This window comes from Vidua chalybeata, chromosome 2, assembly GCF_026979565.1.
Source record: "Vidua chalybeata isolate OUT-0048 chromosome 2, bVidCha1 merged haplotype, whole genome shotgun sequence".
Classification (NCBI taxonomy): Eukaryota; Metazoa; Chordata; class Aves; order Passeriformes; family Viduidae; genus Vidua; species Vidua chalybeata.
Window position 1 is genome coordinate 17476105 of NC_071531.1, and position 25607 is coordinate 17501711.

The 25607-nt window shown below is 37.1% G+C and overlaps 2 protein-coding genes across 3 annotated transcripts in view; one reads left to right on the forward strand and one right to left on the reverse strand.

The window, feature by feature from the left end:
• MOSPD2 (motile sperm domain containing 2) overlaps window positions 1-10499 on the reverse strand; it is a 32100-nt gene extending 21601 nt beyond the window's left edge. The window contains exons 1-4 of one of the 2 annotated variants that reach the window (XM_053935838.1): window positions 10412-10499; window positions 10129-10195; window positions 1072-1227; window positions 242-328 (exon numbers count right to left, since the gene is read on the reverse strand). In XM_053935838.1, the coding sequence (XP_053791813.1) occupies window positions 242-328; window positions 1072-1227; window positions 10129-10195; window positions 10412-10420 (319 nt within the window). In that variant the 5' untranslated portion in view covers window positions 10421-10499. The remainder of the gene's footprint in view (window positions 1-241; window positions 329-1071; window positions 1228-10128; window positions 10196-10411) is intronic. The other variant, XM_053935840.1, reaches the window with a different exon arrangement.
• A 296-nt stretch (window positions 10500-10795) lies between these two features.
• On the forward strand, window positions 10796-24411 carry FANCB (FA complementation group B). Its single transcript, XM_053936570.1, has 9 exons — window positions 10796-10914; window positions 11468-12505; window positions 13494-13646; window positions 14172-14264; window positions 18043-18171; window positions 19032-19198; window positions 21301-21755; window positions 22575-22812; window positions 23931-24411. Exons 2-9 carry the CDS (start codon window positions 11573-11575, stop codon window positions 24349-24351), a joined length of 2589 nt encoding a protein of 862 aa, XP_053792545.1. The 5' UTR covers window positions 10796-10914; window positions 11468-11572; the 3' UTR covers window positions 24352-24411.
• The last annotated feature ends 1196 nt before the right edge of the window (window positions 24412-25607 follow it).

Consider the following 25607-nt stretch of genomic DNA (forward strand, 5'->3'; position numbering starts at 1 on the left):
GTGATTCTGAGGCTGCCCTGTGCAGGGTCAGGAGTTGGACTCCATCATCCTGCTGGTTCCCTTCCAACTCAGTGGATTCTATGATAAATAAAAATTTTATTACTCAATTACCTTTTTAAGTAAAAACAGTAACCAATATATACCTATGTCTGTTCTTAAAATGCTTATTTTTCAAGATGATAAAATTCTGGAAACAAAATAATGATCAAAGACTGAAAATAGTCTATTGTGTATAACTTACATAACTTATAGCCCTCTTTATCGTATCCATGCAGAAAGAGAGCACCAATTTCAAATAACCATTTTGGAAGGACAGATTCTGACAAGTCTGCAAAATCAAATGAAATATTATTTCAGTAATGATATTAATAATCACATTGTAACTTAACAGAACTCATTAAAAATGTAGAAGTAACAAAAAAAAACACCCAAAACATCTTTATAAGCCACTTTCCAAGGCCTTTATAATGCAAATATTGTGATAATTTGAAGTCTTCATTAATTTGTTGTTATGCTATAGAGTAGAATCTATTTATAAAATCAGATTTTTTTTAAATCTACAGAAAAAAATGCTGCAAATATATTTTTTTTTTCATATTTGAAGCCTCTCCACCATGCTCTGTCATGTAATTCAGAGTGTGAAGTCCTGTAGATAGAGTTTACCTTCAAAATATTTTCACAGCACAAAAATGAGATCTCTTTTATTTACTATACCAGACCCGTGCTATTACAATGAACAAGATAGCCCTGTTTGTTGTGGGGTTTTTTGTTGTTTGCTTTTTTTTTAGAACTCCATGATGCAAAGAGACAAAGCAACAGTCAGCTGTCTTCCTTCCTTCCCTTTAAACACCCTTTCTATAGATATATGGAACCACAACAAAACAGACACTACTGGTCAACATAAAAAGCAATACTTTTTCTCTTTTTTTCCTTTTTTGAATGTTCTTGCTCAGCTCTCCGTGGTACTTGCAAACCTTTAAGAGGTTCTTAATGAAACTACATATAGAGGTCAGTGGAAGTTCAATAGGAAAGCAACACACACCTTCAAAATCACTGTATAAGATAGCTTACCATTAACTGTGTATTCCTTCCTCCACTGAAAGCTTTCATCAATCATCTTTAATGTATCATCCACAACATCATGACGCCAAATTAAGTAGTTTTCAACCCATTTATCATCTTGCTGAAGTCTTTCCACATCTCTAGAATCATATTTATCTGATTTATCTAGGAAATAAATAAGTTAGTGTCTATAGCATTTGCTACAGAAACGTGAAGAGATTTGTTAAGTGTATATCTATAAGCACCTACTTGGTACATAGGCTTTCTCTTGCAGTTTATAACTTAAGGAAACAAAGCACAGCATGATAAATTAATGAAAAACATTTATCTGCTGTAATGATATTTAGGGACACTACAACATTACTCTCACTAGAAAAATATTTTCTGTGATCCGTACGCAAAGGAAAAAACAAGGTGCATTTAGGACAGGTGTAATTTTTCTAAAACCAGTTTTCTGTAATTAACATGAATTAGTATATAGTATTAGAATCTGCATACTGATGAATGTATATACTAAACATCACAAGTACATGCTTGAGTTCTCATACTTACAGGTATCAGCATGTTAGACCATAAAATGTCTGACAACAAATACAAAATTCATGGATTTGAACATGAACTATACATAATTGCATTAAACAAAATTGTTTTCTTTAAAAAAATTACAGTTTACGCTTGTTATAAATTGTTACCCTACCCAATAAAAACTACACAAAACTCTAGAGTTGCACAGAAGCCCCCAAGGCTTCTTGTATCACATTAGCAACACGGTAACAGGCTTACATGCTTTTGGTAATACTTCAGATGAAATAAGATTTGCTGCTGCTCTGAGTTTTTTTATTTTTAAACAGGAAAGTAAAACACAAATGCTAAGTGGACCTATTTCTACTGTAGATACACTTAAACAAAAGCTCTGTTTTTAAATCAATGATCCTCTGTCTGAGAAATTGGTAAAAATAGACTGTAAATCAAGAGCCCATAATAGAAACAGGCTTCTGAAAGCAAGAGACACTGATACACATCTCTGCTAACTACTAAAAAACCATAACCTCTTAAACTATTCACTTAAATTCATGATTGTCATGGAAAAAATTAAGACTATTAATAAAACAGATGTAATTTTCACATACTGGAAAGAACAGTTCCTCTGTCAATAACAAACTGCTTTCAGACCCATTTACAACTATCTAGAATTGTGATGGAATGGCTTGGCAATGTGTATTTCAGTCAGACAACTCTGAAGAAGGAGTTAAAAAAAAGACACCACTAAATTCTGCTAATATTTGTTGTTTTACTGGCCTACATGCAAAAATATGATCTATTTTACTTGTTTTCAATTTATATTGTTTCCTGTTATAAATTAGTCAATATAACTGCAAGAATATATCAATTTAAATGTATCCATTCACTAAATTGTAGTTGCACTCTGCAATGCATCTCTTCACATCTGACTTCTCACATACATCATCTATCATGTTCCCTTCTTCATTAGGCTTCAAATTTCTCCTTCCTTTAATCCCATTCCACTACTTTGTTCCTTAGATAACCCTAGAATTTAATCCCACTTTCCTTAATCTTAGTCCCCTACTTTCTTCTCTGCCCAAAAGCCTCTAATCCATTAAAATCTTTTTAACTACTGAAGTTCCTTTTCTCATCATTTCCATACTTGCACTGGACAGCTGACTTCCTACATTCTGGCTAAGCCCAGTGAAGTGATCACTCAGCACCAAACTGAAATGTTTAACTTCTCTGTGGCTCTAGAGGAACCACAGATGAATTGCAAAAATCCTGGCAGTGAAATTCTGTCTCAGCAGTCTCAAGTGCTCATTTGAAATTTGTATTTCCCCCCAATGATTTAGCAAGAGAAAAGCTAACAGTACTTAATTTCAAGTTAACTACTTCACCTTGGTTTAATAATCTCTAACACTCACTGGCTTCCAGCTATGACTGACTGCAGTTAATCAGCCAAGTACTTTGTTGAGATCAGTCCCACGTGTATCTCATATAAGTAAGGGATTAGGGTACTTTGTAATTAAAGAGAAAACTCACCACCAGGTAAAAACTAACAGGATAACATTTCACACCACTTTTTGAGGCTCTCTTAGCTTTCAGTATCTGTCTGAGAGCACAACTGTCAAAATTAGAGAATTGTGCACCTTGTATCAAGCTGTAATTTAAAACTATTGGCATACCATTACATGGAACAAATCTCAGAACACATTTCTCAGCCACTAAGAAGTTTTCCCAAACTCTGAACTTAGAGAACATAGACATTTAAGAACATAGACATTTAACTTTGTAAGTATTTTAAGAAAATGAAAGTGAAACGGAGAAAATGTTTAATCCAAACTTCCAACATCAATGGAAAGCAAGCTGCATTCAGTGATTAGGATAGCTGAAAAAGATCTTTCCTTCTCTTCTGTAACTAAGTTCTCAACAAGACACATGTAATCTGAATTTACATATATGCTACAATATACACTAAAACCAGGGGAAACAACTATTCAAGTTCTGCATCCACAAGCACTTGCAGAACGCCAGTATTTGAATCAGGTTACAGAACAACAGTACTAAGTACTGAATACTGTATGACTTTTACTTGCTTGATCCAATTCTTGCTACAAAATAAGTAAAATTTAGAATGAGAATGTGAATCCAAAATAAAGGTGTTTTATGTCACACACAAAAAGTAGAATAATATAAAATTGATGGAGTCCTTCCAAGAACCCAGTGATTGAAAATGTGTCAGTTCAGAGGAGGAATTCCTCTTCAAATCTCTATATGCCACATAATTCTACAGACATCTGGAAACTTGTTTTCAAAACATACTGTGAAATAATCAGAATGTTTCTAATTTTAAATCACTCATGGAACACTTGAGTGCAGTTACTGTATTATTAGAAACTTCTACAGATAAATGAGAATTAGTTGAAATAAAATAAGACCTTTGGGATTCTCAAAAAAATTTAAATACATCCTGTACAACAACTAAGAGGCCAAAAAAGAAAAAATATTTTAGGGGCACCCATACGGAAATTCAGGTGGAACTATAAACAGAAGTAACTTACCTCAGACAATCTCCAAGCCTACCCATTTAGATACCTGCACACATATACTGATGCTTTTCTCAAAGGAAAATTAGGTGCTTGCTTCTTCACACTTGCAGGACTGCCACTAGGACAACTGAGACACTTAAGTTTAGTCACCCTCAGCCGAGGATGAGAGACCTCTCTGAGTCCATAATGAACAGAATTTCATAAGGTATTTGGAACACACATCACTCACCCCAAAGGTAACACAAGGAACAGCACTACCAGATACTTCTGTTCAAGAAAGAGTTACTGAAAATCACATGTGTAGCAGCAGTGCCAGACTTTTGTGTAGCATTTCATAGTCCAGGGGCTTGGAAACCTGGTTGTTCCCTCAGTCCAAGACACACAAACATTTCTGTATCATAGAATAGCTCCACAGCCCATGGAAGAGGCAAAACTGGGATGCCACAATTGACCCAGGAAACTGTAGAAATTAAGCAAGATTCAGATCCAAAAAGGCAATAAAAAGCATAATCTGCCAAAATATAAATTACACATAAGAGAGTGACAGTAGCAAGGAGATGTGGTCATTATTAACCCTCTTTATTCCTTTATCTGAAAGCTTTTCAGGAAAATTTGAGTGAGCAAAACTGACTGGGTATTTAACCTTATTTTGAAAATAGCTGGTTAAAGTCACTTTCAATTTCTCATTGGGCATTTGAGGTCAAGAAAAAAGACTGAAAGAAGACAAAAGCTGGTTGAACAGCAACTTCTTACATTACTTGTCTTCTACTTTTTTTACTTCTTTTTTTTTTTTTTTTTTTGGTTTAGGGAAGATTTCTGTTCTTTCCATGAGCACATTCTGCCCTTGTAAAAGTTGTCTTCTTCAAGCTGAGAGGCTTCCAGTGAAACGCTATCATTTAATTACCATGTTTCAACATAAAGGATCTTCTAGAACACCAGAGAATACCTCTGAAAACAACTGCAGAATTACACAAAACTAAATGCACACAAATTTCACTGCAGTACTTTCACTAGAAGATTTCATTAAGTTTTCTGAGGCACAAATTCTAAAATCCCTTCTCTTTACATTACTCTTTTCTTCACTGCCATCTAGTTACCATGCCAGGAGCCCCTGGAGCAGGTCAGTGGAGGGCTGCAAAGATGATTAAGGGACTGAAGCACCTCTCTTACAAGAGCAGGCTGAGAGAGCTGGGCCTGTTCAGCCTTGAGAAGAGATGACTGAGAGGAGACCTCATCAATGTCTGTCATTATCTGCAGGGAGGTGTCAGAGGATGGGCCCAGGCTCTTCTCAGTGCTGCCCAGCAACAGGGCAAGAGGCAATGGCAAAGACTGATGCTCAGGGAGTTCCTCCTGAGTATGATGGAGAACTTCTTCACTGTGTGACTGAGCCCTGCAACAGATTGCCCAGAGAGGGTGTGGAGTCATCCAAGGACTGTCTGCATGCAAACCTGTGCCCTGTGCTCCAGGATGACCCTGCTTGAACAGGCTGGACCAGACAAGCCACTATGGCTCCTTCCAACTTGACCTATTCTGTGATTACCAGGAGAACACTGCTGTGCTGCTGTTTTCTTCTAGTGTTCATGCTTTAGGAAAAATAATAAAATTTGAGAATATTCAGCAGGAATATAGAAGATTAATTACAAGACTCAAAACCAGGCAGCACAGCTGAGTCACACACTAAATTAATCCAGAGAAGTTCAGAATTAAAAACCTGAATGACCTCTCCCTTCAGAAAAAACTCTTCCCTAGAAAAGTAGTGTTGCAGAACAAGTCCTATCTTTTAATAGAGAATAAACACTAAAACTTTATTGTACAAAGCAGAGGGAAAAAGCAACTTAGAAAAGTATGTCAAGTGTTACATTACACAAAGAGACTCAATTTAACTACTATCTTAAAGCTATTCCAGCCAAGATTTCTTGGTCTAAAATGGTCACAATTATTTCTCTGACTTTGGCTACAAGGAGGAAGCCCATTTTAATTGGCTGTTGATGGCAAACATTAAGTTAAGTACTGCAACAATTCAGGTATGTGCCTTCAGTTGCTACATGAGAAAATCAGCAAGACTAGAAACAATTTAAGAAGGTCAGTAGCCATAAAGGGACAGAAATGAAAAACAAACCAAACACTCTTTCCATCCAATAAGGAATTATTTCAATAACCTCAAGCAGCAATAGACAAATAAAATAACTGCCTCCAGAAACTGAGATAAACTTTTAGCAAAGTTGAACACTCTCAGTGACAATAAAGAGTGCTTTCAATAAAAAGCTCAATCGTTAACGTTACACAGCTTTCCATGAAAGTACGTTTCCCATCTTATCCTTCTACCAGTCTCAGCCTGAAAGCCAAGAACCAGGGGAAACAGACTTTTCAGGGCATAAAAAGACATGCAGGTATGCAAAACACTAAGAGTCTTCGACAATAGTCTTATCACTGATTTTTAAGGGTGTCTCAGATGCCTAAAAATTTATTTGCAATCAACCCATATGATTAACAAAACACTTTGCTACTGGCTTAAAGAACGTCATGGTGAAATTTTATCCTTTACATTGAAAGGATAGGAAATCTCTCTTGCAAAATCTTTTCTGAAAGTTAAGATTTGCCTAAAGGAGAAGGAAATGGATGTAAATGGGGAGGGCCAGGAAATAACAGGCAATTAGAAACAGTTAATATACAAAAGGAAATGTGAAGAAAACTAGCTTACTGAAAAAAATCTAAGACTTAATTATAAATAATTTCCACTGTAACATTAAAATAGAAAGTAATAGCCCAGAAATAAAAGCTAATTTTAGAAATCCTCTAAGGAATGGAAATTCACTGTAGAAAAAACCATGCTTGTTTGCTAGAAAACATTGTTAGTGCCAGTCAGTGCTAGAAAAAAAAAATCTTTTGTTTTCATTGTTCCTTTCACCAGTAAAATCATTTACGTCACCAACTCTCACAAAGAATCTAAACAGGCAAAACAAAAATTAGGCCCAAAACCAGTGAAGACAAAGTGCTGTCTGCCTACCACATCAGACAGTGTTTGCCAGTCTATTGGAATAACAGGGACACTATTGGAGATAAACCTTTAAGTACAAGGGTTCCATTATTGGGACATACATTCCTCATAAGAACTGAAGTTGTCTTTAGAACACAGCTAGAAAGTTAATTGAAGAGAAAAAGAAAAAACCACCACAAGATTTCAGTTAATAATAAATACTGTTTTGCAGATAAGATCCAACAGTGGTCAAGCTTTCCTTCTAGAACACTTCAATGGCCAAATTAGCTGAATAAATTCAGCAAGAAAATTCTCCTACAAATTTTAGGAAAACGAACCAGTATGGTTCTCTGCCACTTTCACACTGTATCTGACTATCAAAAGCATCTTCTGATTTGGTCACATAAATGAAAAAAAAATGTATAATTCAAAAAAACAGATTTATGGTGCTTTCAATTGCTGAACAGAACTTTTCCCACCAAACCTTGAAAGTTATCAAGACCACGACATCTTATTGTAATAATAATTATAATACATGCTGGAATATTAGACTTTTCTGAATCAGCTATATATTTTTGTAGATTTTACTTTAATCTAAAAATTGTATTCTGCCAATAAATCATTTCAATGAAAAAGTAGGATTTCAAAGAACCTCTAAATTTTCATTTCATAACAAAAGTAAACATTACTGTAAGGACATCATAGCATTTTTGACCATTACCAAATCTTCCTGCATGAGGAGGGGCAGAAGGGAAACTAGTAACTATGAGTTACAGAATATGGAAGAATCACTTCATCTTTGATGATCAGAATTACTGTGCTCCTAGAATAACCAGTTACATTGTTTTCCCCAGAGGGAAAACAAAACAATGGCAGCTGCAACCTCCAGAAAAAAAAAAAAAACAACAAAAACCACTGCTTGAAAACTTTTCTCCAACTTTAACACCTGCAGTTCACCTGTAAACAGAATAAAGTTTGCTCTGTAGTGGCCCACAATTCTATGACCACACTAAACTTCACAGGAAGGATCAGCTTCTCAGTGTACCCTGATAGTGCCCTTAGTTTTGAAAGCAGACTAAAATTCCTGGGTATGAAGCAATCATTTGTACCTTTACATCCCAAAGTCACAGGTCTTGCTGTGTTCGCATACATGCAGCCCCACATTCTTTTGATTAAGAAGCATAAAATAATATGTTTTAGAACACACACAGTAAAAGCTGATAGACCAGTACAAAATTAAAATCCTGTGGTTTTCACTCTTGATTGTGGTCATGAGAACATTAATTTGCTTGTGGCATTCCTAAATTTGTGTCAGAATCTTAACACAAACACAAAAAAAGTCTTAATCCTATTTTCTTGAAAGGGCCAACAGCCTAAAACCATGACCCAAAAATGGGCTTGCTAAGAAAAAGTGTTCAAAATACTGCAAATAGGATTACAGCTTACCTTGCAACAGTATTCAGTTATTTAATGGCTGTATTAACCAGCCCCAGAGAGACATCATTGCAACTAGAGAAGCTCGTGGAATTCCAAGATTTTAAGCAGTAGATCAACTGAAAGAGTAATACCCTTTTTCCACAACCACTCTCCTAGAGCAGACCTAGGCTTTCTGAAATAATTATTTATGAGTGTGACTCTGAGATAATAGAATACAAAGCATGTGGAATCACCTACCATATGAAAATATATGATAATTGAAAACATTAAGAGGCAAAAAAATTAGAATTTAAGATGAGCCTCCATTCATTCAAGCCTCAGTTTTACAAAGATATCTTTATTCACTTCAAAATATCAAATAGCAAAATAAGCTCTCTCTATTTTAAGACTTTCTAAAAAATTTTGTCATCAGAAATAAAGATAGTTTCTAACCAAGGCCAAAATAGTCTCCTTTATGAAAGTTAGCAGAGCAGCCATATGAAACAAAGTTGTACCACCCACAAGATCTTCAAAGTTGTCCAAAAGCATGTTCCAGCTCACTACAATGAAGAAGCACATAACCCTTACATTAAAGTGATAGATAGAAAGGTAACCTCAATAATTCTGATCAGAGACATCAAAGCGAGGCATTTGTTTGCAGAATTCAGATTCCTATTAAAGGAGATGCAGGCAACACAACTACTGGACTTTTACTGTATTTGCACTAAAAATTGCATAGAAGCATGTTTTTAGTAGAAAGTCTCTAGATAGTTACAATGAAACACACTGTTTACTGCAGTTGTTAGCAAGCTCTACATTCCTCCAACATAAGCAATGCAAATCAACCTTGAAATAGAAAGAAACCACTCTAGGCTTACCCCAGTCTTCCCTCTCCCCTAGGCATCCCCAGCATCTCCCAGCCTTCATTTACAAATTTAAATGCACCTGCGCTTAAGAACCGAGTTGGACATGCAGCATGATTTTAATTATGGCCTGCATGAATTTCAAGTACAAGTTACTCCAGAAAAACAACTCTTCCTTTGACAAACTCAGTGAGGTCAGAATGCCTCCATTCCCCCTTCCCTGGCATGTTTTATGCCCAAAGAACACCAAGCCCAGCAATGTCCCAGGCCACACTCCCCAGCCAACCAAACACGCCTGCAAGAGAGAAGGACCAAGAGCTTTGCCCCAGCATATCCTGTAGCACAAGACAGTGACCCAGCACCGAGAGCCAGCACAGAAACCTGCGTGCATCATACCCTTCCATGGATTCAGACACCCTAACTGCACCAGGGCAAGTTTAGGTTGGACATTAGGAAGAAATTCCTAAGAAAAGAGTGATTAGATATTTGAACGGGCTGCCCAGGGAGGTGGCAGAGTCACCGTCCCTGGAAATGTTTAAGGAAAGACTGGATGTGGCACTCAGTGCCGTGGTCTGGCTGACAGGTGCTCAGTCACAGGTTGGCCTCGATGATCTCGGAGGCCTTTTCCGACCCACATGATTCTGTGAAAAGGCACAGACGCTCCCAGACCTGGGAAAGCAGGATACCTGGCGCCCCGAGAGGAAAAGCGACAGTGGACAAGCCCCAGAGCCCGCACCCACCGCTCGCAGCTCACCTGGCAGGTACTCCGCCTCGAAACGCCGCCGGGTCTCGCTTATCAACGCCCCCTTATCCTGTCGCTGCTGAAAGAAAACAAGGAACAGAAGGGCCGTGAAAGGAAGGGAAAGGCCGGGGCTCCATAGAGCCCCAGACCCTCACCTGTACGCCAGGGCCCGGCCACCCGTCCTGCCAGACCACCAACCCCGAGCGGCTGCAGACAGTGGCTGCAGGGGAGAGAACACCCGGCAGGCGGGCGGGCAGGAAGGCAGCAGCGAGGGGGCAGGGGCGCAGGGACTCACCTCAGCCATGATCCAGCGGGTCCGCCCGCGCCGCCCGCACTGAGGCGGCTCCGGTAGCGCGAGGAGCGGCGGGAAAAGGGGATGGAGCGGCGCCCGGGGGGCGGAGCCTCAGGGAGAGCGGGGCCCGGCAGGCCCCGCCCGGGCCCGCCCCTAGCGATGGCCCCGCCCCCGCCCCGCCCGCGCTCCCGTCATGCTCCCCGCGGCGGGAGCTCCGGAACGGCCCCGCCGGCCGGGAACCGCGGCACCGCCCCGCTGGGAACCGCGGCACGGCCCCGCCTGAGCGGCCCGTCCGGCCGGGAACCGCGGCACTGCCCCGCCGGGAACCGCGGCACGGCCCCGCCTGAGCGGCCCGTCCGGCCGGGAACCGCGGCACTGCCCCGCCGGGAACCGCGGCACGGCCCCTGCCCGTGTCTGTGCCCGGTCTCTGTGCGGGAGCGGGCGGTATCGCGGCCTGAGCCGGGCCAGGGGCGTCGCTGCGGACCCTGCAAGTTGAGTGAAACTTGGTGAGACGGCTGCGGTTCCCTCGGGGTCCCCGGGGCCTTCTCTGGGCGAGGAGGGAGAGAGGGAGGGAGTCTACTTGGCCGCCAAATGACTGTATGGTTCCTCAGAGAACTTTCTCCTTCGAGGCCTTATAGTTTTAACAAAAAATAAATTATAGCTATTAATAAGCACTGCGCCCGAGAGAAGGCTCTTTAATTTCAGAATTCAAAGCACCGTTACTTTCCAGTCTGCTCAGTATATTTGTGGTTTCTTCAATGCCATCACACAAATTGTGAGTGTGTGGCTTGGTTTCTATCAATTTATGTTACACTGTGCAGCTGTTGATAACCAGAGAATTCATACATTGGTAAAGAAACATTTATGAAATGTTTCTGTTAGTTAAATGTCTCAGTGCAAAGTTGTTTAACTTCATTATTAATCTGTGAGGTTAAAGCACATACTGGCCTCACTCTCAAATTTTTCTGTGTTATTGCTTTGCAATGCATAGTTATTCTTAAAGCTTAGTTCAGCTTGTCCCAAAACAATTTAATTTTTTTTCTTATTTGCTTTTTGTAGATGGAAAGTGTCCAGAAGGGGTAAAATTTCCACAAAGAAATAAGCCTGACAGAAACAGGGACACATGGTTTTCTTGTAGAGGAATACACATAAAGATATATCAAGATGTTTCTGAGTGAGCAGGATCAATTCCTGTCCTACAATGGTGAAGTCCTTGTATTTCAGTTGACAAAACCAAAGCATGCAAAGGAAGCAGATGATAAAGCAATGAATTTATGTGTCAGAAGGATGGCGTTCAACAGAGACACTAAGCTGTTTGTTCAGAAATCTTCTGGAGTATTCAGCATGGGAGCCAGTCACTCAAAAATTGAAATTATTTGTTGTAGCTGCACAACAGATTCCAGAACAGGGATTATTCTTCCCTGCATTTTGATGAAGAAGAAGAAACGGAACAGCATCAAATACTTTTTATTGTTGCTTCACAGTTCAAACCAATTTGAGCCATCCTTTTATTTTAAATTGGATTATGAGCTGAAAGAAGACATCAGGTTGTTTGCTGGCCCATCGTTGTTGTGGAGACATGCCAACAAGCTCTTCTACATCTCTTCCAACACCTGCGTGGTTCAAAGTGCTCCTGTTCATCTTTCTTCTGTAGTGTGGACAGGTGAAATTGTGGGTGAAGGCACTGTTGTCTTAGGGATAAGAACTGCTTGCCTGCCAGAGACTGAAGACTCAGATGGATTTTCTGTTTCAGACAGAGCCATCTGGGGTAGCGAGTTCTTCGGATATGCAATTCAATCACAAAAATTTCTGACTGTCACGTGCTTCATGCCTCATGCTTACAGCAGAGTGGTATCTTCTGTCTACGTCTGCAGGAGCGAGAGATTGAGAAAACAACTCCGAATATCACTTGTTGCCATAACCCACAAGAACCAGCTTATTTGGTTCCAAAATGGTACCCCTAAAGGTGTTTGTGAGCTTCCTTATGAAAAGCCATGTTCAGTAAAACCAGCTCTAACCAGCAGCAATGATTTGCTATTTGCTGTGTCTTTTGCCTCTGGAAATAGCTGTGTTATACAGAGGAGAGACAGCTTACAGGTACTAGTGGCTTTAAACTCCAGTGGCTTTAAGCTCCATTTTACTGCGGTCTTTTTTGTATATATTGTCTTATTGTATGTCCTGCAACTAAAACCCTGCATGTTTAAGTTCTTTAGATTTCTTGTTTATTATTGTTGCTGCTGATAAAATAACCTGTCTAAAGTATGATGTTGTTTTGCTTCCTTTGCTTGCATATATATCTTAAAATGAAGATGGTACTCTCTCGCTTAGTAATACATTTATGAATCTGACCAAAGCTTTTGTTGCTAATTGAAAACTGCAGTAGTGTGAAAACTTGAAGTTGTAAGGCAGTTACGAATGTGCCTGGATGATTTGTGTTAGAAGTAACCTCATATCATTGGAAAGTATAAACTACTCATTAGAACACCAAAGCATTTTTGAGCCTTAATTCCTAATAACAAAAAGTTGTTCCTAGAAAATGTTGTTTTATGAAAATGACAGGAAAAGGCCTTGCTACTGTTTCTAAAAATTAGGAGAGACAAAGTTTCTGCTAGGGTTTTGTAGGAGTCTGACAGGAAGACTTTTATAAGTCAGGAAATAAAAATTTGTACTATTTGTTGCTGTCATTATTATAAAAATTTGTCTTTAACTTTCAAACATAGTTAAGTCTATTGTGAAACAGAGATATTTCTCAATATCAAAGGTACTGTGCCTTTAACTGATCTTCAAGTATTACTGCTTCTAAATAAATGTTACAACATTCAGCTGTTCGAATACACTGAAAAGTTGTCATCTTCTCTGCAGCTTGTAATCTGGAAAGTGATCTTTAAAGAGAAATGGCTAATTTTTCCCAGAGTTACCTAGGCTCTAATTGATGGGGTGAGAGTGAGAGCTTGAAACTTCTAAATATTATTGTATTTCACACAACTGAATAGGCTCTCTTAATGGAAAGCAAGCTTCACCAAAATGAGGTCTCAAATACAAGATTTATTCTAATAAATGTGTTTTAAAACCTCTTTTACTGTAGGTGGCTTCCAAATGGCAAAAAGTGAAATGTGTTCTGGTGGATGATTTTATTGGCTCTGGAAGTGAGCAGCTGTTACTGCTTTTTAAGGATGACTCCAATACAGACTTATTAAGTACATTCAAAATAACAGATCTTGGGGAGGTCAGCTATGCAGTAAGTTGAGCTTGCCTTTTCTCAGCTACTCAGTCTGTGCTTACTAAATTAAGAAAACCTCAACAAATCATTAAAGTATTGATTCAAAATGAAATTGGATGTGTGCTGTGAAATGCCCTGAAGTTTGAATACAATATCCCCTGCTGTAATCTTAAATTATCTGAAGATGTTATTTTGCTTCTGTGATTGTATCAACATTCTGTTGGGAAATTAATGCAGCTGAAAATGCTTTACATACATAATAGTTTTGCCACAATGGTTACCTTTTGGCTAAGAACCCTTAATTTAATTAAGGCCATAGTGCATTTTAATTATCTTCTCATAATTGGGTCTTTCCATTATGTACTCTCAAATTCTAATTGCTTTCAGAAAATAGGATTTTTCTTTTAGAAGACAGTGTGATTCTACTGGCTTGCTGTATTTTCTCCCAGATTTTTATAATGCTGTGTAATAGCCTGTACCTTACTTTCAGAGCTTTTTAATTCATTCAGGGTTTTGGTTTTGTTTTTTTTTTTTTTCTTTCAGAGTGATATCAATTATAAACATGATGTTCCTGCTGCAGAAGGATTGCAAGAAAATGGTTTGCTTACTGTCCGAGCCCTTGAAACAAGATTGCAGGTTTGTACTCAACAGTTCTGCCTCCCTGTTTTCTGTAAATTACTGTTCTGTATCATTGCGTTATCTAGAGGGTGAGGCTAATGATACTGTTATTATTGAAGAAGTGGTTCAGGGAAAAGGTCAACGTGGTTAAGTATTTATTCTTGAATCAGTAGCAGGCTGTGTTTCAGTTGTTTCTCTCGGTTGTTATGAGCGCATTTAGGTAATTGTAGTGGTCTAACTTAATTTTAATTAAAAGTTTGAGATAATGCTGAAGCTATCTTATCAGAGCTCCTTAGCAGTCATTTTACTCATGTTTAAATACCAGCTTAAAAAAATTGGAATGTTTACTTCTTTTGGTCACCGTTACATACATAACTTTCAGGTCATGTAGTGGCAGGTTCCCAGTGAGTGCATGTGCACAAATTGGTGACGGTGGTTATTTCACCACCTTCTGATGTTCATGGTCCTGTTACTAGTGGTTTTACAAGGATAATTTTGAGATGTACTGTAGATAAAGCTAGAATGTATCCTTCTTTTAACTAAAATAATTTATAAAACAAACTGGGGGAAACTTGGGAGTTTCCCACCCAACATACTCACCAGTGTGAGTGCTTTTGCCGTGTGTATATTAGCCTATACCAAATGGGTAATAATTGACAAATAGGAAGATTATTTAAGAACAAAAAAGCTTTAGGGGAGAACACAACTCTCATACTGAGTCAATGATATGAGGCTATTGTTAATTTGCTAAGGGTACTTTAAAGATGAGCTATGAGGTAATTATTCCTGTCACTTGAGAATTAGTGAAAACTAAGTAGGGTATTGTGGCAGTTTTATTTCTAGCCTTTAAAAGTGAAGCAAATGAATTGGCAATAGTTAACCAGTCAATAAATAAATAAAAGGAGGACATATTAGGAAAAGACTGAAAAAGAAAAGAGTTTTCTAGTTTTAATGACAAACAAGATATCTAAAGTGCATCTTTCAAAAGATAGATGTTTGAAGAACAGTGGACAAAATGGTTTTTCCTCGTAGAAGACTAGAAAATAGAAGCTAGATTAATTTTGAGGACCTCTTGAGGTCCCTTCCAATCCTACTTTTTTAAAGTTTGCTTGTTAGAGGCCTACTGGCTTCTGCTTTAACATGCAGAAGTGCAGTCTTCCTTCCAAATGCATCTTTTTCTGTCTCTGCATTTTTTTCTTTTTGGACAGTCATATTTTAAAACTGACTTCACTGCAGCCTTTTTGCCCTACTCATTACATTACTTTCCTCTTCTACAAAACAGAAATTAGTTTCTGTCTCTTATTGGCTACTCCTTCCACAAATCTAATGAGGTTGTCCACCCTGCCATTGATAGCTGTACATTCTATGTTCCATAACTTTGTTCTTTCAATATACCAACTGGCTTCCAGCTGTACAGCTCTGTGAATCTTGTCAGGATGAAATTAATTATCTGGTTTTCACTGGCTACTGGTTCTGCTGGAAACAAGCCAGTGGTTGGATATTTTATCTGTCATGTGCTGATATAGTTCTTACAGACACAGAATCCTTCCTAAGACCTTATATTTCTGTGCTTTTAGATCTTTTTAATCTCTAATTTTCAAAGCCACATGTTAGCACAAGCATTGTAAGCAGTTGGAAAATTACTGTGTTTTAATGCTGTAAATTTTTGAAGTTGTGAAGCTGATGAATTTGGAAGTAGGTGCAGATATTTCTTTTTAACCTCACTCTTGCTTCCTTGTTGAAATCCCCATTGTTCTGTATTATATTTGCTGCTCAGTGAAGTACTCTTGCTGGCTTTTATAATCTGATGTATAATTGAATTTCAAGGATGCTTGTTTTGAAGCAATGCTGCATGAGTTCTGCTTAGCTTGGGAATTTTCAGAGATTTAGTCTTGAAGTGGTGCCTCTTGATATTTATCATCAAAATTCAGGTATTCTAGAAATTTGCAATCAAATCAAGTTTTCACAGTCTCCATGGAATCTTGTGTTTTACAGCACGATAAAACAGCAGATGCAGCCCTTTTGCATCCTTGTTGCTTAACCCTTGTTTCATATCTGCACAGCTGTTTTCTTAACCACATGAGAACTTTGACAGGAATTAATTATAGTCCACTGTATAATTAAGTTGTGTTTAAGTTATACGCCATAAAATATAAAAACTGCATTTTGCAGGCAGTGAAATTGAAAAATAGATCAGCTTGAGCAATTTTGAATTGTGCTATGTTTATTTCGTATACACTATTTTGGGCCTGAATCCAGCCTTTCCTCCTTTGCAGTTTTTTTTTACTTTAACATGTGTTTTGATATCTTCTGAAGATGATATCCTTTGGCAGACTACTGCAGTTACATTGCAACAGCTGAGGTTAGAGGGTTTATCATGGTTTTAGTTGATTGTTTTAGCAGAAATAAAGCAGTGCCTTTATGTCCACTGCTCTGTTCTATCCCCCCATTACTTGACAGTTTTGTAAGGACTATTAATCCTGGATTTACTCACAGCTCCATTGTCTTTGGCCCTAGTCTGCTAGGGCCATGTTTATTTTCTAAGGTGATCTAGTTTTATTTTCTTAGTTTCACAGCACAAAACTCCTGCTGATGCTTGTAGTGCAGTGCATCTTGGCATACAGCAGAAAGGATGTGCCTGTCACTTGTGACAGCGGGGGACACAATTCAGTCTTGAGTTTGTTATGTGGTGGAATTCAGGTCCTTTTCTTGTGTTGCTTTAGGAGGAAAAAGGGCTTGCAAAAGCCAGATTGGTCAGCAAGCATACAGCAGTGAATGTGCTTCCACATCTGTGCTTCCCCATTTGCTTTCTGGTTCTCAATTGTTTATTCAGGAGTTGGCTCCAATGGGAGTAAATGATGGCTTAGTGTTCTGATGACCTAAATTAGGAAGGTATTGTAGACTCATCTTCATTCTTAACTCTTCATTTTCATCTCTTGAGTAAAGTCTGGCACTGGATTATTGCTTGGAATCTGGTGCTTAGATTCACCAGGATCCTTAGGTTGGATAGGTGACATTTTTTTTGCAAAACTTCATGAGGGCGCTGTTGGTCTAAAGGTCCTTTGCCATTGCAGCTTGAGCAGAGGAAATCACTTTCAAGAACTGCTTTTTTATTCAGGCTTATAATGGATTTATGTGTGTTATTTGTTTGGTGGGGTTTTCTAAGGGGATGGGGAAGATGGAAATTTGGTTTTGCATTTCAGGGTTGAGTTCTCTCCTTGAAAGCATTGGACTTATCAGGATGTTCCTTTCCAGATAATACTTTTGAGGAGTTTTCTTAAAACCTGGCAAGCTGGAATGATTTTTTTTTCTTTATTACTTGTTTGGTGGTTTTTTTTGGTTGGTTTGCCTTGGTTGGTTTTTTGGGGGATTTTTTCATTGTGTTTTGTTTAACAGAGACACAGCCAATGTGTGTGTCTGCTTGTATATCTGTCAACTCTTCAATATATTTATTTGACCAATAATCAATACAAATCTTGAGAAGAAGATGAAAATGCTATCCATGAAAAAGTGAAGCAAGATTAATAATGAAAGATACAATTCAGAAATATATATACAGAAATGTAGCTGAATATCTATGTAATTTGATTAAGTTTACCTTAATATTTATATGTAACTCTAGGTTTAATATCGAAAGACCAGGATTCTGAGATTCATATTTTAACAGCAGAGTAGCCTGACTTGAACCTTTTTTAGAAATGTTATTTGTGATTCTTGCATAAAAATGGAAAGCTGAAAAGATATTTTGATAGCTTTAATATCTTATGTGCAGTAGTCTAATGATTATCTTTTACAGGCTGGTTGGACTTCTGTTCGAGAGCTGCAGCAGCATTTAGGACTCCAAAAGAGGGTTATTCTTGAGTCTTGCAGAGCATTAAGAGATCTTGTTGAAGAAAGAACCCATATTCTACCAAACTCAAAAGAGGTAAAATGCAGGAGATGGGCCAGGTCACTTCTGAATTCTGCCAAGCCACTTGTAGAGGGTGCTGCCATCAACCACTTACCCCTTTTGCCTGTAGGGGTTGCCACTATCAAAACTCATCAATCTGCTATTTAAGTCCGGTTCGTTTTCTTAACTTGCCAATATATGTAGTTAGGAGTAAATTCAGTTGTTTCTACTTGAAATTATTGTGCACAATACCTCCTGACAACTGAGTGGTATGGAGGAGTAACCTCTGACAGAGTTAGTGACAAACATGAGGGGAGAGTACAGTTCTAATTGCCACAGTTGCCTAGATATTGAATATCTGTAATATCACATGTTACAAAAAGGGAATTGTCATAGAACTATGTGAGCAAAATTGATTTTATAGTGGGGGCAGAGTGAACTGTGGGCTGAGAAGGTAATGGAGGTTGGGAAAATCTTATTTTAATACATTGCTCAAAAGAAACCTAATTTAATTTAAATGGAGTTGATCTCTTTTGGTTACTGTTGTGACATCTTGCAAGTTTTCTGGGTTTGCACAGCAAAGTATTGAGCAATTAAATGCAATAATATAAATTCTAGCACCTTAAATCTTTGGACAATTAATTGTATGACAGGTCAAGATTTTGACATATGATGTTTACAAAGAGAGAATAATGATACATGATGATATAATGTGTTTTAAGAAAATTCAATTCTAGTTATTGTAGAGAATAAACTATATGTAGTTTATATATATCTTTCATTTTATGTATCTTAGAAGCTCTTCCAGCAGTCACTTGTGGTAAAACACAAAGTAATGCAGTATAAAAAGAACCAAAATCTCTGCTTAATTTATCTAAAATAAATTTTTCTGTAAGGAAGGCCTTGTCTCTCTCTGGGATGATGTAGAAAGTCCTCCTGATTCTCTTAGTAAAGAGACATCACCGGCGTCTGAAGTCCCAGAGCACTTCACAGAGGAATTGTGGCAGCGTGTTGTGGGTGACAGCCTGGTAGTTGGAGTAAAACTAACTGAATCATTTTGTTTGTGAGTATATACACTTATCCAATAATTTTATTGGTAGTTTTATAGAAAATGAATATGTAGGTTAAGCTCTGCAGTAAATTTGAACTTTCTTATTTTGAACATGTGCATATAAAGTGTTTCAAATGTGTCTTTGTCAGTATTCCTGCTACTGGTTGCTTGTTCTCTAGCACTGTGCAGAAAAATACATTATACAGCCAGAAATCAGTTATGTGAGTATAATTGCAACATTACTCGAGACTTTTTACAAAAGAGTTTTCTTTGACAAAAATTATGGCTCTTTATAGTCCATGTTGACATAGCAATGCTGACATCAGTATGTGTTGTAAATAAAAGTCTGTCTTAGCTTAGTTCCTGATGCTTTACTGTTAGCTACTTGCCATTCCTAATTGATTTGCTTCAAGAAGCACAAAAGAAAATATATTAAATTCTCTTACCAACTAATAAATACTTAGCTTTTGAATTGAACTCTTCTAGTCAAGTACCTAATTAACATGCTTGCAAAGCTTGTCTTTCGTGTAAATCATGTGGAACAATCAACCATTCAATACTTAAACCTTCAAAATTATTTTGTTGGTTTTCTTATTATTTTTTAAATTATTTGTTTATTCTATTTATTTTAGTTACTCAGTTCTAGTTGTAAATACTACTTATGTCATTTTCCCTTACAGAGAGGGAACTAAGTTGAAACACTGTGAAAAAAGAGGATACATAAAATAAAAAATTACAGCAGGTATTGTGTAATGTAAACTTTGGTGGAGTCAGAACTTCTCTTTTGACCCATGTTCCCACAGGCAGTGTAGCTGAGGCTGTGTTAGGCTGAGCTCAAAGACTATTGATGCCACTAAAAATCATTCAGGTGGCTGTGAGGGAGCTGACCTGTTAGGCCCTCTGGCCAATCTGCTGGAGCCGTGGCTATATTCTTTCTCAACTGCCAGATTGCTGTAACTTAACAAGAAAGTTGACCTCATCCTCTTGACAGCCTCTCTTAAGAGCCACTGAGGCAAAAGATTGTTTTTTGCCTTTTTAGTGTTTGTTCTTTTAGCTTTGATGATGATGCCTTTGTTTTTTTTTTTGGTTTTTTTTAAAGTGAAATGCTTCATTCCTTTATAACTTCAGAAATCTTCAGCAGATTTTAAAAACCAGCAGCAATCTAGTCCTCTCCCCCATTTTTACAGTTGAGAAAAGATCTGTGGAGAAGCCATTTGTCCAAGGTTACCTGGCAGGCCAGCAGCAGAGCCTGGGTCTTCTGAGCTCCAGTTCAGTACTGTGTACAACAACCTGTGTTTGTGGGGAAAAGGACTTGCTTTATCTCCAACCCCCACACAGTAATTCTGTATTGAATATTTTTGTGCTTCCTACTAATGCAAGATTATAGTGATATCATAGATTGATTTATGAGGTGGTGATACTTCTCTATAAAGAAAATTAGACATTCATAAGACTGTCAAATGTCAGTGACATCTTGAGATTGAGTTGATTGACAGAATAATATATTCATTGAGAGAGGATCTGGAACAGTAATATTAGGAATTCATTGAAAGAGCCCTGTGTTGAATAAATAAAGTACTTCATAAATTTCAGGAAATTGCTGCATGTTCAAGGTAATAGTATCTTAAGCCTTTTATTTTACTCTACATTCAATTTTGTTTGAATATCTATAGAAATGTAGAGTATCAGAAGAGCTTCTAGTCCTCAAAAGGACAGAATTGATATTTTCTGCAGTTTTTTATTAAAAAGAATTTTTTTAAAGATTTAAAAAAATAATCCATAAATGTCATAGAGTATTTTTATAGGTTACGTAGACTTTTCAGCTTTTTCTGGCAGAATTAAACATCCAAATTCTTTTGGTTGAAATGAGGCATCTAACTCCTAGAAGCGCTTCAAAAATTCAGTTCCCATTTTGAAAAATGTTTATACAAAAGAGTTTAAATGAAACAGTCATGTGAAGCACTTAGTGTCTTCGCAAAGTCTATGACTTAAAATCTGGAATAGCATCAGAATTTATGTCTTAAATGTCTATGTATGTCTGCAGAGTTGTGGTTATTTGTCAGAAGGCAAAAATGTGAACTGGGAGTGCAGTCATATTGTATGGATTTTTACAGGTCACTGAGTGATGTCAGTTTATCTTTAGTGACGGATCAAGACTTCTCTTCAATTTCTCCAATTATCAAGTGTCAAAGTAAAATCATTAAGCTGAACAAAGCCTTCTCAGCATTGGCAGTCTCCTCAAGTCAAATTGAACCTCCTCCAAAAAAGATGAAATTGGACTTGCATAGCAACAATGATCTGAAAAAAGAATTTCCTAAGAGATCTTCAAGGATTCAGTTGGATGGAGCAAAGACAGTCACTGCTGTCACCAGCCTTTCCCCACTGCTGGCATTTCATCGTGTGTGCTGTGTAGTTCTTCTGCATGCCAGGAAGCAAAACAATCAGAATGATGGTGTACAGCAGAGCAAAAAGATTACTGTACTCTGTGGGAAAATTTTGTTAAGTCTGGAAGATATTTCAAATGACAGATATTCAATAAAGTTGCTAAGGGATAATAGTTACTGTACAGGTAAATAGATTTATATACTTTAGATTTATAAATATATATATTTAATTCTTCTGTTTACTCTAGGTGGTGCCAAGCTAAGTTTCTCTCTGAACACAAACTGCACAGACTTTTTGGGAATTAAAGCTGGGTGAAATAGGAGATGGAACATTTTTCAAAATGGAAAAAAATGTTTAGTGAGTTGCTGTAAGGTTTTGCTAGCATTGGTGATGAAGGGTATCTGGAAAGGATGATTTTGAAGATAAGTTTGAGTACAGAATGCTGAAGCCTATGTTTTTTCCTATAAATAAGATACTGTAATTAGATACAGAAGTTTTTTTCTGACATACTACTACCTCTTAAATAATACCAAAGTAATTGAAGCTCTTCCTCATCTACACATATATTAAGATAATTTATTTTAATTTCTTTCAATATTCCTGATTAAATTGATTTTGAACTGGGCTTTTGCTCAGGTAATGAAATATCCTTTTTATTGTTTGCAATGAATTTTAATTTTTCTTGCTTTAATGCTGTGTCACTGCTAAAGCCAACATGTTATCTTATTATCACAGGCTATTAATAGTCTTCTTTTGGCAAGGCAATGTTTATCTTAAGAGCTTTCATTCTACTGGTGGTGCTCCATTAATCAACTGTTTTGCTTGACAGAAGTAGGGATACGAATTTAGGTGAGAAGAAAATTCCCAAAAATGCCTGAAGTCAGGTGCAAATCCTTCACAAAAAAACTGGCAATATGAGCCAAAAAATCAAGGTTAATTTAATGCATGCAACATGATCAAACTATTTAGTTCAAATACCTTTTTCTGCTGTATTTTCTTGCAGGTTCCATGGAAGATATACTTGCTGTCCTTGCAGTGTCTGTCAGATTCTCCTTTCAGATTGTGTCTTGTGACTGCACGTTGACTCCAGTCAGTTCATGGTTACTGGGAGAAATGGAGTGCACACCATTTAAGGAATGCCAGGACAACATATTCTGTCATAAAGCAGGAAATGTCCATGGTACAATTTTTAATTGGGCCCTGAAAAATCCATTTGAAGGAGTTCTAACAATATTTTGCAGGTAAAATCACTTCAAAAGCATAGCTTATATTCATCTTCCATACACCCTTTTTTATCTTTATGCTGTTTCTTGCTGGTACCATAAACAGCAGCCAAAATCATAACCAATAGGCTGCCAATATGATGTTATGGTAACATTCATCAATATCAGACCTGTTTTCAGATCAGAATTATGGCAGAACCTGAACTGAGTTGTTTAATTTTGTCTAAGCTGGAACATTGAATTACAAATAAGTCTAGTCTCCATTAACACCTGCTTGGTATTTCCTATTCCTTCTCTTCATTTTGCTGCATCATAATTTTATATTATTTTTTTCTTACATTATTCTTAGTATAATGTGCAATTTGTAAATTTTTTCTTCAATGTGTCTTAATTTAAAAAAACCTTTATATATTAAATATTTATATATTAATATTAAAACAAAAAACAAACCACAAACTCCAAGTTAAATTAAATTTAAATTTATCACTAGGTCATTTTTTAGTTTAGTATTGCAATATAAATCTAGTCTCGTTTTGTACCTGTATCTGCTATAGTTATTTCCTATCTACCATTATAGTGAAAAGGAAATAATCTGTAGAGTCTGACTGATGTCCTGTCTTATGCAGATTCTTAGACAAATATTTCCTAAGCTGGGTTAAGCAAGTTAGTAATACTGCCACAATTTATGACTTAGCTGGATAAAGCTTATAACATAAAAAGTATTTCTGGGATTTTGACAAATGTTGCTGTTTTGAAGAGTTCAAGCTAAAAAATAAAAAAGAAAATGTGTAACTGGTAAGAGTGTATTTTGTAGTGGGGTTCAGTCTTTTCCTCAAATTAGGAGTTGATTTCCTCTATGTAAGAGGAAAGGCTGAAATGTTTAGGAAATCAATCAGTAAAATTTTAAATCTCAAGACTTTTGGTTCCTTTTGAAAAGTGATTTTACTTCATACTATTCACTTTCGATCCTGTTTTGTTAATAGTTACTGCGCCTCATGTGTATGGGCTGTGATGGTCTTTTCTGTATCTTTTATTCCTGTGTTTGGATTGATCTTTTATCTGGCTAGGATAGTTCTGTGATAGGTGGAAACTACAGAGTATACTTTTTTTGACACCACCATCATTTTGTTTTACAGAAATCTGACTGTCTTGTTCCAGTGCCTTCACAGCCTTACTAGAGTTCTCCCTCCGAGCTGCAGTGTAAAACTCCTGAGATCAGGAAGCAAAGGAGTACTTACTGAACACTTAGCACTGGCTCTGGAAAAGGAAATGCTCACCTTGAAGAATTCCCTTTTCTTAAAAGAAACTAAAGCTGAAAACAGCTTGACATGGAGGAATGAGTCTGGCAAGAACATCAATAATGCTCCTCTGTCTTCTTTACTGGACACTGAGGAAGGAATCCAGCAATTCAGAAAGAAGCTTCAGAATGAGCGGGAAGAGAGTGTGCGAAGTATGAACCAAACAATGAAGGGTGCCCTGTACCAAAAAATTGCTTTGAAAATAGCAGAAGCTCAGCTCAGTTCAGATATGATTGTGTGGAGACTGGCCAAGTCCTAGAAACTATTGACTAAATTTATTTTGAAAAAAAAATTATTAAAGTTATACCATTAAGTAATATTTATATTTTCATGGGTACTTATATTGATTTGTATTCTATAGCATTTCTGTGTTGTTTGTACAGAAAAATAGTGGTATTTTAATTGATGACTATTGGAAGAATTTAATATTAAAGATCGAGTCATCATTTTGTTACAGATTTTGAAAATTTTCTAATGATTCTTACTCCAAAATCATAATTCTTGGACTATAAAAAAACCTATGTTAGAAAAAAATGAATCAGTGTGTACTCTTTAAAGTAGTTCTATTGAACTTGAAAGATGACTGTTTACACATGTAAAATGTAAGCCTTTTTTAGACATTTTAAAACAGGTATGGAAAGGATCTAAGTTATACAACCAATTGTAATTCATAATTTGAGTATGGAGTTGGACAAATTCAAAGAGAGAGTTTATCTTCATATGTCAAACTTTTTAAATAACTTCTAGTGATACCAGTTGAAGAACAAAAATCTGTACCTTTCAGCCTTATCTTCTGGAGTCCACTCTCAGGTTTATGGAGTATTTATTGGAGGTGGAGAACCAGATCAGACCTCTTAACCAAATTTCAAGAACTCATTAAGATTCATTACATGATAAAGCTGCTTCAGGTTTAAGAGGTCCATTCCCATACAATTTAGTGGTAGGGCTAATCTCGCTGGTAAGTCCTGGAGGAAGCTGTCCTTCTTTGGCCGTTAACCTAGCTTCAGTGTCAGAAGATTGGCTTGCTCAATCCCAGAGCATGATTGCTGATGCTAGCTGCTCAGTGGTTTTGGCTTATCTCAAGTAGTTTAAATAATATTGGGCAATTCTTTTATTATTATTCCTCCTTTTGCTGGCTTGAGGAATATCCTGCTTATGCTTCTAGGAAGAGAATGGCCTGTACTTGCTGACATAGTAATTTTTTAATCAAATTTTTCCCCGCTGGTTTCAAGAGGGGCAGAAAGGTTATAAAGTTCCAAATCACAGTAATTTGCTTCCTTTTATCTCTGATTTATATAAGTAAAACATTCTTACTGCTTGTCACCATTTTTCTGAAGTTGTCAGAGTTTTGCTTTTCATTTTCTCTGCAAACAGAGTTAATAGTTGACACGTCCAGCATGATCTCTCTCTCAGACAATAAAAGTCTGGCAGGAAAAGTAGAAGATATTTATTGACTCAAAGGAATACTGATGTTTCAGAATAATTCTTTTTGTCTCATCAGAAAGTTCAACTTCT